Source organism: Salminus brasiliensis, chromosome 13 (assembly GCF_030463535.1).
Source record: "Salminus brasiliensis chromosome 13, fSalBra1.hap2, whole genome shotgun sequence".
Lineage (NCBI taxonomy): Eukaryota > Metazoa > Chordata > Actinopteri > Characiformes > Bryconidae > Salminus > Salminus brasiliensis.
In genome coordinates, this window is record NC_132890.1 from 20,116,620 (window position 1) to 20,129,867 (window position 13,248).

At 41.2% G+C, this 13,248-nt stretch overlaps 1 protein-coding gene across 3 annotated transcripts in view; it reads left to right on the forward strand.

Moving 5' to 3' along the window:
* Positions 1-930: 930 nt before the first annotated feature.
* The window catches only part of akt2 (v-akt murine thymoma viral oncogene homolog 2), a 13,194-nt gene continuing 876 nt past the window's right edge, over positions 931-13,248 (forward strand). The window contains exons 1-15 of one of the 3 annotated variants that reach the window (XM_072694595.1): positions 932-952; positions 5,844-5,973; positions 6,288-6,457; positions 6,645-6,773; positions 6,895-7,006; positions 7,510-7,657; positions 7,907-8,038; positions 8,624-8,689; positions 8,802-8,870; positions 8,961-9,083; positions 9,247-9,375; positions 11,111-11,325; positions 11,500-11,587; positions 11,721-11,823; positions 12,318-13,248. The exon at positions 12,318-13,248 is cut by the window's right edge and continues 876 nt beyond it. In XM_072694595.1, coding sequence (XP_072550696.1) covers positions 6,412-6,457; positions 6,645-6,773; positions 6,895-7,006; positions 7,510-7,657; positions 7,907-8,038; positions 8,624-8,689; positions 8,802-8,870; positions 8,961-9,083; positions 9,247-9,375; positions 11,111-11,325; positions 11,500-11,587; positions 11,721-11,823; positions 12,318-12,397 — 1,440 coding nt within the window. In that variant the 5' untranslated portion in view covers positions 932-952; positions 5,844-5,973; positions 6,288-6,411 and the 3' untranslated portion in view covers positions 12,398-13,248. Of the gene's footprint in view, positions 953-5,155; positions 5,974-6,287; positions 6,458-6,644; positions 6,774-6,894; positions 7,007-7,509; positions 7,658-7,906; positions 8,039-8,623; positions 8,690-8,801; positions 8,871-8,960; positions 9,084-9,246; positions 9,376-11,110; positions 11,326-11,499; positions 11,588-11,720; positions 11,824-12,317 lie in introns of those variants that run through there. The other 2 variants (XM_072694596.1, XM_072694594.1) reach the window with 2 other exon arrangements.

Genomic DNA, 13,248 nt, shown 5'->3' on the forward strand with positions numbered 1-13,248 from the left:
GATTAAGTTAAACAGTCTCATCACAGAAGTGTTCTTACACTTACATTTTAATCAGGTATCTATAGTATTTGATACTAATATCTGCTTTTGGTGGCATAATAGAGCACTGTTTAGAGGCAGAGCAATAGCTTAGTGGCTAAAGTGCAGCTTCAAAACATAATGAAGGTAGTTTCACACAGTTACTGTAAATGTATGTATGGTGTCTGGTTCTAAATCTGTCAGCTTGTTCTATTAATGGGCAAGCAGAGTAGCTATACGCTGCGTCTCTGCCCTTCGTCTTATTTTTAGGCAAGACTAACTGACTAGTCTCTAACCATCTGAGAGTTCTGTTTGGTTCACATCGGGGACTGTAGCCATTTGGGAAAGTATTGTCTGACTGACTTAGATCTTGTGCAGCATTCTTTCGATTGTTTAGCTGGTCTACAATAATGACCAGCTTGACCAGGATAACAAGCAGGTTAACCAGCATCACCACGCTACTGACCAGCATGTCCAGAAAAGGTCAATCGACCTGACTATTATCAGTATGGCCAAGCTGGTTGACCAGTATGACCAGCGTGACGCCAAACTTCACCGATAAGGAATGGCGGCAGACCAGCTAATCAATCAAAATCAAATGAAAACGTACACTATGCTGATCAAAAGCTAAGCCGCTCAACCGTTTTAACCAGCTGGTTCGCCAGCTTTTCAACCACCTTGACCATAAAAGACCGCGACCATCAAACGCTGGTCTTAAACTGTATTTCTCAGATTATCCAACTATCTAACTTAAACCCAAACTATCGCAGAAGATAATTCCTATCAAACCTTTCGGTTGTTTTTTATTCATGAAATTAATTCGTTTTTTCTGAATAAAAATAAGCGAGTTTTAACTTCGTGTTTTTATTATTGTTTTTGTTCGGGGCCAGGGCGAACGTCACTTCCTGTTTGTGGCCGTGTGAAGAGCCGCTCGGTGAGTGGAGCAGCGCGCAGGGTTTCAGCGCAATTATTAGTAATATTAATAATTATTGTTGTCTAATCACTGCGTCAGAAAGATTTTTAATCAGCGTGGATTCGGTCCCGGTAAACAGCCACCAGCTAACGACGCTCTGAGCGGGGGGCCGGGCGAGAGGCAGCTTTAGCCTTAGCATTAGCGTTCTGCCTGTGTGCGCGGTGCAGTTGAGGCTAGCTTAGCGTGCTAGCGGGGCCTGCTGTGGATCGTGACGCGAGTGTGAACGGGTTAATTTGTTGTATTTTTATTTGTTCTGTTGTAAATGTGGAGGTAACGGTCGTTTCTAGCTGTTTAGATCGCTGAAGTACAGGAAGCTTGAGTTGGGCTCCTATTCGCCGGCCTCTTGATCAAGTAGTTCCGTTCCACCTTAAGTGGTACAGCAGTAACATTCTGGTCCCTGAGGCGTTACTACTGTGATTGCTGCACCATTTAAGGTAGAACGGTGAATTCGGACAAGAGGTCGGGAAATTGTAAGCAAACTTTAGCGAACTTAAACTGTGTTCTTTCTCTTTTTTATCAGAATCAACTCCTACTTTAAGGCTTTTAAAGCCCCCCCCCCCAGCTTGTTGTAGACATCTCCCGGAATCTAAAATATTAACTTATACCCCCCCCAAGGATTTAATTGCATTCAGCTCCGACAGCAAGAGCATCAATGAGGTCAGGTTCTGATGTTGGATGATTGGGTTTGGGTAGCGCTCCATCACTTCAGAGAACCCCATAGTCCAATCTGCTGGCTTCATACCCATACTCTAAGGGTGCTCCTTAAAGTGATTTATGATAATATATCTGTTACTTTTTTTGTTTAAGAGACAAAAGCAAACACATAAGTGTTGGACACAGATGGAATTTAACCCATCCATGCAGTGAACACGCAAACACACACACAGTGAGACAGTTAAGGGCCTCAACAGTGGCAGCTTAGTGAAATATCAGCTTTGGAGATCTGACAAGCTGATGCTGGACTGAAATATCTTCATAGTTTTTTTTTTTACTAATACTGTAATCTTTCAGTGTGTTTAATCCATATTTTGATAGTTTACAGTTTTACAATTCTACAGTGCATCACCATCTGCAGATGTCTACGTAAAAAATAACGTCAGCCAATTTCCATATCAGTCCAAGACCATCCTAACCAAGTTTAATTATTAGAAAGGCTGCTTGGACACTTTCAGACATGTTCTCTACCTGTAATGTATTGTAATATTAATGTTGTTTAATAAAATTATATAAATATTGATTTTTGACAGAGAAAATGCACTGACAGTGTCAAACGCTGCTGTTTAGATACTTTCCCATACTTGGTACATAGGTTTATATATATATATATATATATATATATATATATATATATATATATATATATATATATATATATATAATATTAATCTTCAGCATTTGCTGCACTTCAAGTCAGTGTTATAGGTTTTGACGATATCCACAATACACACAGAATAGCATACTTTGAATCACTACCAGCGATAGAAATGCTTATCGCTGCTCTGCCTGTCTGTGATTAGTTTATGTTTAAGACGGGTTCGCTGATGTCACAGTCATACGAATACCGTTTTAAGAACAATGGTAGCGAAAATAAATCATCAACTAAGCTATATCTAATTAATAAATAATCTGTATTATATCAGTGTTATACAATAAAATACACAAATATTTGAATGTCAAAATAAAAAAAAAATCACTTTGAACACCCGATCATAAGTAGATCACAAGTGTGTTTTTGGAAAGCAAATTCTTTGTTGGTCACTTTCTCAATTAACTGGACATAAACAGCCATAACAGATCCAACAGGATTTCAGGCTTGTTGGTGCTTGTTTTGGACTTAATGCAACAACATATGTTGTCTTTTAATGTAGAAATGTTTGAAGATTGTGAGTTGAATTTGTTCTGAATGTAGATGGAGGAACATGCATTTGGATTAAGTAGAAAAAAAAATGTAAGGATACAATAAGAAATTGTTGTATCAGAATGATTAAATTAAAATAAGATATAGCAGTAAAAACATTTTTGCAAAGCTCATACTCAGTCTTTCAGTAGATTTGAGCGCGTCGAATCCGTGAATCAATTTTCGATCTGTTAAATACGCTGAGTGTCAGAACGCCTTGTTTCACCATCACAACCCATTAGACACATCGATGTTTGTTCAGGTAGACTTGGATAGCCAATCATATTGCAGCCGACAGAATCCTTAAAGCTTTGGCAGAGTTTGGGCGAGCCTGTGAAGTTACGACTGTGTCTCAAACTGCACGCTTCTGTCCTGAACAATGTGTAAAGCTTGGCTGCAGGTCATTCAGCAGTGTGGTTCGTGCAGCAGTGTGTGGGTTTGGACCTTCACTGTGCAAGAGCGTCACTGATTTACTGTGAAGTGGGATAATGCAGCAATTGGACAGAAATGTGAATCTGAAAATTGGATGGCTAACTGAACAATGTAGGCCATTTCAAACTGTTGGTTGCGACCCATTGATGAGAGGTGGTGGGGAGGTGTCGAGTTTGTCAAAAAAAGCAGTGTTTTTTTAAAAATTAATAAAAAAATTTTAATACCAATTTTCTCCTCAATCACTCAACCCATACATATTCTCCCCTACCACATGCAAAGAATGACACACGCTTTTTCCGACGTGTGCAGCCAGTCAGTCCTTTTTTTTCTTTTCTTTTTTTTTTTCTTTTTCTTCAGAGCTGCTGCCGATGTAACGCCACCAGGCAACCCGCTCTGGTAAGCTCTGCATTCCTGGCTCTGATGCATGGGTGCTCCAGCATTGCACTGGAGTGATGTGGTGAGAAAGTGCCATCTACCCACCCTGAAGAGAGCCAGGTCAATTGCGCTCTCTGGGTGTCCCACCTACTGATGGCTAGCAGCCTGACTGGGATTAGAACCAGTGATCCTCTGGTCTTAATGACAGAGCCCTATTCTGCTGGATCACTTGGGGCCCTCAAACGTAGTGTTAATATTAAGTCAGTATACTCAGGGAAGAGTAACATTGACTGTTATTCCATGTTAGGTCTTCAGTGCATTATTCTGTAACATAAAAATACCTCAGAGCAACCCTTTACCTGAAGTGGAATATTCATTTTGCATCAATGTAGTGCAAGGAAAGTAGTTACCAGGATTACAGGCTGTAGGAATAGGAGGCTGTAATTGCTGGTGCAATTGTGAGTTATTGTAACAGCAGTGGTGCAGAAATGTGGCGATGAAGACACAGCATTTGCGCTGTTGCTATGCTGCCGTCTTTGACAACAGAGTGCTCAGGGATGACTGCATTACAGGTGCTCAGGTACAGCAATTGTATTGCTGTGAGAAGCCATCTCAACTTTGCAAAGCTTACAGAGCACCACACTGTCATGCTTTAGATGCCTGTGGGTGAGTTCTTTTAGCCCCATCTTGATCTCCGAACAGAGAAATGTTTCTGCTGGCCGCGGCCATGTTTGCAGCACATGAACACATGTTTTGCAAGTTAATGTATGTCTGTAATCGATGATGTTAATGTTGCACGGTTATGTGATGCCTACTGCAGTGTTAAGATCATTATGTGCCATACTAGATCACCACAGTTCTGTGTCTCATACAGGGCCAAAATTGTTCATTCATTCGTGTGCATATAAGATGGCCACAGAACGGTGGCGCTGTAGGATCTCACTGATTGGTGATGTCACACTCTGAAAACAGGTGGGGGGAAAAACAGGCCTTCTGTAGTTTATAGTGATGTTGAGTTCGAATAAAAAGGAAAGCAAGCAAACCTGGATGAGCCAGTCTGCAAGATGTGTCACAAAACACTCAAAAACACCTTTAAGACAACTTCTAAACATGTAATTTGATCCTCAGTTAGCTGGAGCACTGTTTGTGCTGTGGTGGTTAGCCTGTTCACTATTCGCTAAACACCATGACAAAAAAAATATCTTTTAATTTTAGCTTTTTGTCCATCCAACCCCAGTTGCTCGATTCGAGTCATTCTCATCTACATGCTCATAAGTGGGGTTTCATTAGAAATGCCTAAACACTAGCCAAGATTCCAAACTTGGGCTTTTACTCAAGCCCCAAACTGCTCAGATGGGTCCAGACCAGGCCTTACAAACCTTACAGCATTTCTGTTTATAAATTACTATTAATTCCTTCACAGCAAACAACAGAACATCACCTAAAGTATTAGCTACGATTCATTTTCCAAACTAAAAAAACTGTTTAGAGTGATAGTTATTGCAGCTCACAGGATTTTAGATGTCGGTTGGTCTGAAAGATAAATACGGATTACAATAAATAAAAAGTGTTCGCAAAACAAGATGCACAACTTTAAGTCCAATGTCTGGCACAAGAGCAACTCGCTTGACATTCTCATCATTGTTTGGCATTCTGTTATTTTTTAAATAAATAATAAACTGTAAATAAAATATTACTAATTTTTTAGTTTTTACATGAAATCAAAAACTGTGTTCTTATTTGGAACAGAAATCAACAGATCGTTTTTCTATTTTTCTATAGTTTTGAAACGAAAATCTAAATGTACTTGGACCCTCTGGATTTCTTTCTGTGTGCTGTTAATCTGTGTCCAGATTAACAGCACTGATTCTTCTCTCTGCTGCTTTAAGGCTAGTTAATATCAGTCCAGTATATCAGTTGTTGATCTTTGTCTACTGATAATCAGTGTTGTCCCTGATCTCTACGTGTTGGTCCTGGTTTTGAGACGGATTGGGAGTTCTGCTCTGGAACAGGTAGAACAGTATTTGCCAGATTGAGGGACTTTTTGGACAGTGGTGCAAGGTCCGGTGCTTAGTGGAAAGAGTAATCATTAAGTTGTTGAAATGGACTCAATGTTTGTCTTTCTCCTTTGGACTCATCTACTCTTAGGCTTTACACTAGATGTTGGAACATTGCTGTAAGGAGGATTTGATTGCATTCAGCCCCAGGAGTGACCGCATCAGTGAGGTCAGGTACTGATGTTGGATGAGTAGTTCTGACACTCCAACTCATGCCAAAGGTACTGGAAAAAGTGGATAGTGTGAATATGAGCCTTAAGTGTCTGTAGTTAGGCTAACCATAGCTGATGTTGGCTAGAAGATAATAAAAAGATACAATAAAAAGTTACTGCTATTCTTTATTACTATGGCCTGCGCAAAACTAACATGGCTGATTTTTTTTTATATATATATATATATATATATATATATATATATATATATATATATATATATATATATATATATATATATATATAGATTTTGTTGTTTTTGTTCTGCTGTGTTAATTCTTGGTTCTTGTTTGTTTGTTTGTTTGTCGCTATGTTTACTTCAGGTGCTGTGCAGTTACATGTTTGCGATTGATCAGCTGACCCTGTGACCCAGCTCCCCCACCCCACCTCCCTGACCCCACCCTACACCCCATACACGCGCACACACACACACACACACAGCCCAGCATGAACGAGGTTAGCGTGGTGAGAGAGGGCTGGCTTCAAAAGAGAGGTAAGCACTGAGACACTCACAATGAATCGTTCCGTATCAACCATGAATTGTTCAACAAACCACCAGTTGTTCGTGTTGACTAAGATCCACTATGAATTGTTCAGCACCCATTAGGAATGTTTAAATCATACCTGTTCTTTTTTACTTCTCTTTTTTGAACATTGCCCTGTTTCCTGCCTGTCTGTAGGTGAATATATTAAGACGTGGAGGCCTCGTTATTTTATCCTGAAGAGCGATGGCTCATTTATTGGCTATAAGGAAAAGCCGGAAATGTCTGACCCCAGCCAGCCTCCGCTCAACAACTTCTCAGTAGCAGGTCCGTCTCTGCTGTATCTGAGCTGGTTTGGAAACTGTTAGGATGGTGTTTGGGTGGTATTAAGGTATTAATGTAAGTGTTTAACAAGCCATGGATGTGTTTTGATGTTTCTCTCATTCAGAATGTCAGCTGATGAAGACTGAAAGGCCACGGCCAAACACCTTCGTCATTCGCTGCTTGCAGTGGACATCAGTCATCGAGCGCACCTTTCATGTGGACAGCAATGCTGAGAGGTGAAGCGGGGAGGTTAGGAGTGAAGCTGAGTGGAACAGAAAGAAGAACTGAGTTCAATTCGATTCACATAGAGATTGCAGGAGGAATATATTTGGAGTTGGGGGTTCCCCATTAAGCATCCCCATTAAATCAACCAAGCACACCAATTGAGACAGTGAATCTTAAAAACAATATCAAAATCCTTGAAACAGTTGTACTACCAAAAGCAGTTGCTTCTCTTTATCCTGTAGTATTATATGTACTGTTTCTGTTACTGTACCTTTTAAGACTGATGTACAGTCTTATGCAAAAGTTTGAGCACCTCGTTAAAAGAGCAGAGGTTGATGTATACAGCATAAATAAGCAAAGAAATCCACTTCACTCCCTTGCTTCTTTTATATAAATATATATATATATATACATACATATTGCTTTTCTCTTTATAACAAAGGCCTTTTTATTAAAAGTAATATGTGTGTGGGATGTGTTCTGATCGATGCTTTCTCTCGCTCTGTCTCTGCAGAGAAGAGTGGATCCGGGCAATTCAGGCAGTGGCCAATGGCCTGAAGACTCGTGAAGATGAAGAGCCAATGGACATCAACTTCGGTTCCCCTGGAGACAACAGCCTGGAAGGCATGGAGACAGCAATTGCCAAATCACGCACCAAAGTGGTCAGTGTCCTGATTCTGAGGCTCAAAGTTTTGAATATTAATAACACACTACACACTGTTTTGTGGTCTGTCAACTGGCTTTTATGTTTACCTACTTGTTCAACTGCCAATGAAATGTAATGTTGCTAACAAATGTAACTAATGTTGCTAACAAATACTGGACTTGGACCGTCACCAGTCTCATCTCTGTACACACATACCCAAGTGATGGAGTCTGACTCTGCAGTATTTTTGTGTTTTTGTCTGCAGACGATGAGCGACTTTGACTACCTAAAGCTGTTGGGAAAAGGCACGTTTGGGAAGGTAATCCTGGTGAGGGAAAAAGCCACCGGTATGCATTACGCCATGAAGATCCTGCGCAAGGAGGTGATCATCGCCAAGGTAACTGAACACATGCTAATGGACTGAGCGCTGGATAGATTAAGACATGTGTCTGCACCAATCAGAATCCTAATTATTCAGAAACACAGCTGTTACCATGATTGAGAAACATGTGGATCTTAAGAGAGCCATGGACCATCCAGCTATTTAGCATGAGAGCTGTTTAGCGCAGCACGCACGGGGGGGAGTGCAGGTGAAGATGGTTCCAAGTTTATGTGCCTTGTGTCTGAGAGAGTGAAGTTGAGCGTCTGGCGTTGGGAGTAACAGAAAGGCGGAGTGAGTCCAGTTGTGCCATGCTTGGACTGCTAGCCAGCTATCTCTGCTTAGGTAAGTTAGCTAGCAGGCCATACACCATAGCGCACACTTTCAAAGGATAAAGCCTCTTCTAAGAGCACAAAGTTGAGTGAATGGTCTTAGGAGACACCTTTTTATATCTTTATCATTTTGCTTTTTATACTTAAACTTATACCTGAACTTATCTAAGACAGTAGGCCTCCTATTGCAAAGACCTTGCTTTGAGCTTGTGGTGTTATGTTAATTGATTTGATTTGTCACCCACCTCCGTGTGTGTCTGTGTTTTTTTAGGACGAGGTGGCACACACAGTGACAGAAAGCAGAGTTTTGCAGAACACGCGGCATCCCTTTCTCACGGTGGGTTCTCATCCTCCAGTCTGTATTCATTTCCTGTTTAATTTGTGTTAAAGCTTATGGTTCTTAAAGCTTAAAGTTCATAGTTTAAACTTGACTTTCTCTCCGAACGCAGACACTAAAGTACGCCTTCCAGACACCTGACCGCCTGTGCTTTGTGATGGAGTACGCAAATGGTGGCGAGGTATTCTCTACTTAGCCTTTCTTCAGTACACAGTAGGTGTGATTAAAGACATAGATTGGTTGGAATAAACCTTTCTTTGTTTGCCTTCAGCTGTTCTTTCACTTATCACGAGAGCGTGTCTTCACTGAGGACAGAGCACGGTTTTACGGAGCTGAGATTGTTTCTGCGCTGGAGTACCTGCACTCTCGAGATGTTGTGTACAGGGACCTTAAGGTAGACTCAGCCTATTGTTGTATCTCATTATTTTGGGTCATTATTTCAGAACTGAACAATTGTGATGTGATTTTTGTTTGTTTGTTTAATTTCAGTTTCAGTTGTTGTAGCTGTCCTCTTTTGAGTTGAATTGATGGTGTTTGTATTGTTTTTATTTTCTCAGCTGGAAAATCTAATGCTGGACAAAGACGGCCATATTAAAATCACAGATTTTGGCCTGTGTAAAGAGGGAATCACCAACGAAGCCACGATGAAGACGTTCTGTGGCACCCCGGAGTACCTGGCCCCTGAGGTATGAGTATACTGCTGTCTTTGAATCTGAATTGGGAGCCGCAATTTTAATGGAAAGACGCTACTTATAGATCTTCTCACCACTCAGGCCAGATGTTCCTAAATCTTTTGCAGTCGAACTTTAAAAGTCTTGCTGCGTACCACCTTCTGCTCCATGGTTTATGATATGGAGACAATTACAGTCATTCCTTTATAATATATCAAACATTGTAGTGCCACAACACACCAGGGCTGTGTTCAGCCCCAATAAAATGTAGCAAAATGAATATTTAAACAGAAACAGTGGTTTTATTGGCAATATAATAGGAGCAGATACACATGAACCTATTGACACCATGCCAGGCATGGGCTAGAGAATGCCTCTTTTAAATATATTGGTTTAAATATATTGGTGCTGTTAAATATAATGTGTCATGTATGATTAGGGGTGCAATCGATTAGTTTGTGACGTCATCTTGTGTGTTTTTCGTGCTAACTAGGAACTCGCAACTCCATTATTATTTGGTATAATTATTAAAGATTAGATTTTTGGTTTCTTTGACACCAAAGTTGTGAAATGTAGGGTGCAATCCAGCGATGAGTTGGTATTCAGAGATTTGTATGCAAATATTTTTCAAATTTTTTTTCTTCTTGAGGCTTGTGTAGGGAGGGCATTACACAGAGATATGGACCTAGACCAGGAAGATGATGATGTGGTGGTTGTGGTGGTAGTGGTGCTTGTACCTCTAATAAAACCCTGAATGTTGTTCCATGGCCTTGCAGTATGCTGGATTTGATGAATATGACACTCTTCAGTATCTGTGTAGTTGCACAGTTGTATCATGGAAGATTACTGCCAATAGTCAGCCCCATATTATCATTTTACCACAGTCATGCATTGAAATTATGTTGAGGCTCAGTTAATTACTGTACAGCCTTAATCAATGCTACTGTACTAAATACACATAACAAGAAGAGTCCTGTGTAAAGCTTCTTTTACACTGAAAATTCACAGCTGTTATTTCAAACATTTATTTTGCGACGCAGATGTGGATTGTCACTGCAGAATTCAGAAGCAGTGTGTCTGGTAGTTCCCTTCAACATGGAAGAAAGGCTAGGTATAGCTGTTTCTGAACATGAGCTTTGCCATACCAGTCTAAAAACCTTTAGTGACCTATCATAAAAGGTTTAGGGTGAAAGCAGGTGTTGGCCCAAGCTGGTTTGTAATTACCAGCGTTGAGACTAGCTAAGAAGAGAGAGCCTCTGAAATAAATTTGCAAGCTAACATACTGTCTCCAACTAGCCAGTTCACATTTGCAGATCCTGCCTCATTATTGAAAGCACCTCTCACAGTGCTTGCTGGTGTGGACATGAGCAGAGAGTGCAGAGCAAACCGTGTTCAGTGTAAAAAAAAAAAAAAAAAAACAGCTTAAGACACAATTACTGTTACGATGGTAGTGCAAACGAGAGGACTGCTACTATGCTCATGTGTGCCATAGAAATTGCTTTAACTAAATATTCATTATTTTTCCATTATTACTGACCTGGTTTTGAGTGTAGTCTTTCGACTGCTGCTGAATAGGGTGAAGAGTCAGACAAACTGCAAATAATTCACTGTTGACATTGCATCACAGACAAGAATTCTGCACTCAACTACAAACTGGCCTATTGCATTAGTCACCCATAGGCAGTGAGTGAGGAGGAGCCATTCTACAACTTTTGTTCTGGATCGTTTTGTTCTTCTCCCTCTCTTTCAGGTTCTGGAGGATAATGATTATGGCCGTGCAGTGGACTGGTGGGGTCTGGGTGTGGTGATGTATGAGATGATGTGTGGTCGGCTGCCTTTTTACAACCAGGACCACGAGCGTCTGTTTGAGCTGATCCTGATGGAGGAGATCCGTTTCCCTCGAAACCTCTCGCCCGAGGCCAAGTCCCTGCTTGCCGGACTGCTGAAGAAAGACCCAAAACAGAGGTGAGGAGGCTTCCAGGGCCTGAACCCGGCTGTGGCCTTGGCACAGTTTTGTATGAACTTGACTGTTGTCTGGCCCTGTTCTGTCTGTACCCGTCTGTAGCCTGAAATGATTCCCTCTGAACTTGACTGTAGGTGTTACAGTTTTGTATTAATAGTGGTGTTTTGTTGTTTAAGGCTGGGAGGAAGTTCTGATGATGCCAAAGAAGTGATGGCCCACAAGTTTTTCTCTTTGATTAACTGGCAGGACGTGCTGCAGAAGAAGGTGAGAGTGTGCAGAAAGAGTGTTTATAGGTAATGGTGTCGTACGTCACATACACACTCAGTGTTTGGGAGAGTGTTTGGTCTGGATCTGAGGTCTGAGCAGATGTTCATTCTTCTTTCTCTATTTTCTTCAGCTCATCCCACCATTCAAGCCTCAAGTGACCTCAGAAACTGACACGCGTTACTTTGATGAAGAGTTCACTCTGCAGAGCATCACAGTCACACCTCCCGACCAGTGTGAGTGCTCCAGCCGTGAGAGTGAGGGTATTTAAACTAGTGCTGGGCGATGTGCATGGGTATTAGTGTCACAGGTCTGATATCACATACTGATACTTAACCCACGTCCTTATTAAATGTATTAGTAACAATTTGCTAACTTTTATTATTTCCAAGTTATTTGCTTTATTAATATTAACCTAAGAAGCTCTGAGTGTGTGATATATTTAGAAAACATTGTTTTAATTGGATTAGATTAAATAAAATTAGATCAGTATCGCCCGGCACTGATTTATAGTTACAGCAGTGTGAGTGTGTTTCAGGTCTATAGAAGTTTAGATTTAATATTTCTGTAATATACAAATATTTTAGCTCCTCAGTGTGACAGAAGGTTGTAGAAGATGCATTATGAGCCCAGTGCTGTTATCTCAGAAGCATCTGGATGTGCTTGATGCTGCATTCTGATAAAAAAAACAAACAAAAAAAAACATACTTTTCCCACCTCTGTTCTGCAGATGACAGTTTGGACCCTGACGATTCGGACACGCGCACACACTTCCCCCAGTTCTCCTACTCCGCCAGTGTCCGAGAGTGATGGACACATCCTCCCCTGCACAAACACACACGCACTCTCTCCCTGACCAGCAAACCGGACACCCCCGACAGCAAGCAACACACACTCTCTCACTCGTGCACTCGGACCAGCAATATCAGCCTGTTTTGGTTTTGGGGGTTTGCAGGCGAACAGACAGCAACACACACACACACACACACACACACACACACACTTTGGTCACTGATTGGTCCTCCTGCCTGCAGTCACACTACACTCTGCTCTGCTGTCACTGTAATTATCACTGTTGCAGGTGTCACTATGGTAACAGGTTAAACCCCTCAGAACCAGCAGGAGGCGCTGAAGTCCTCTATGCTGCAGCCTGAAGCGTTCTGCAAGGAACAAAAATACAGAACATTAAACTCCTGACAGTTTTTTTTTTTTTAAGTAAGCCATATCTGCAGTTTTATAAGTGCTCTTTCTTTAAGGCGGCAGAGCGGCAGGGTGTGCTGCTGTTCCTCAAGCTGGAGAGAGAAAAGGACACACACGCACCCTTACTGCTGAAGGAGGAGGGGTTATGTACAGAATTTTGTGTGCGTGTGTTCTGCAAATGTGCACACAGGGTTTTTGGGAGGTGCTGTAGTGTAAAGGGAAGAACTACAACCTGCAGTTCCTTCATCACCACCAGCTTAAAACCTTTTATCAAATTCCATCACAACCAGAGACACCAGAACCTTTACCAGAAATATCAGAGCCTTAATCAGAAACACCAGAACCTTCTCCATCAGAACTTCGTATCAGGAACATCAGTGTGTTGTACAAACTGTCGCTCACCTGTACAAGTTTGGAGGCACTGATTGATGTAGAAAGTTTTTTTTTTTTTGTTTTTTTTT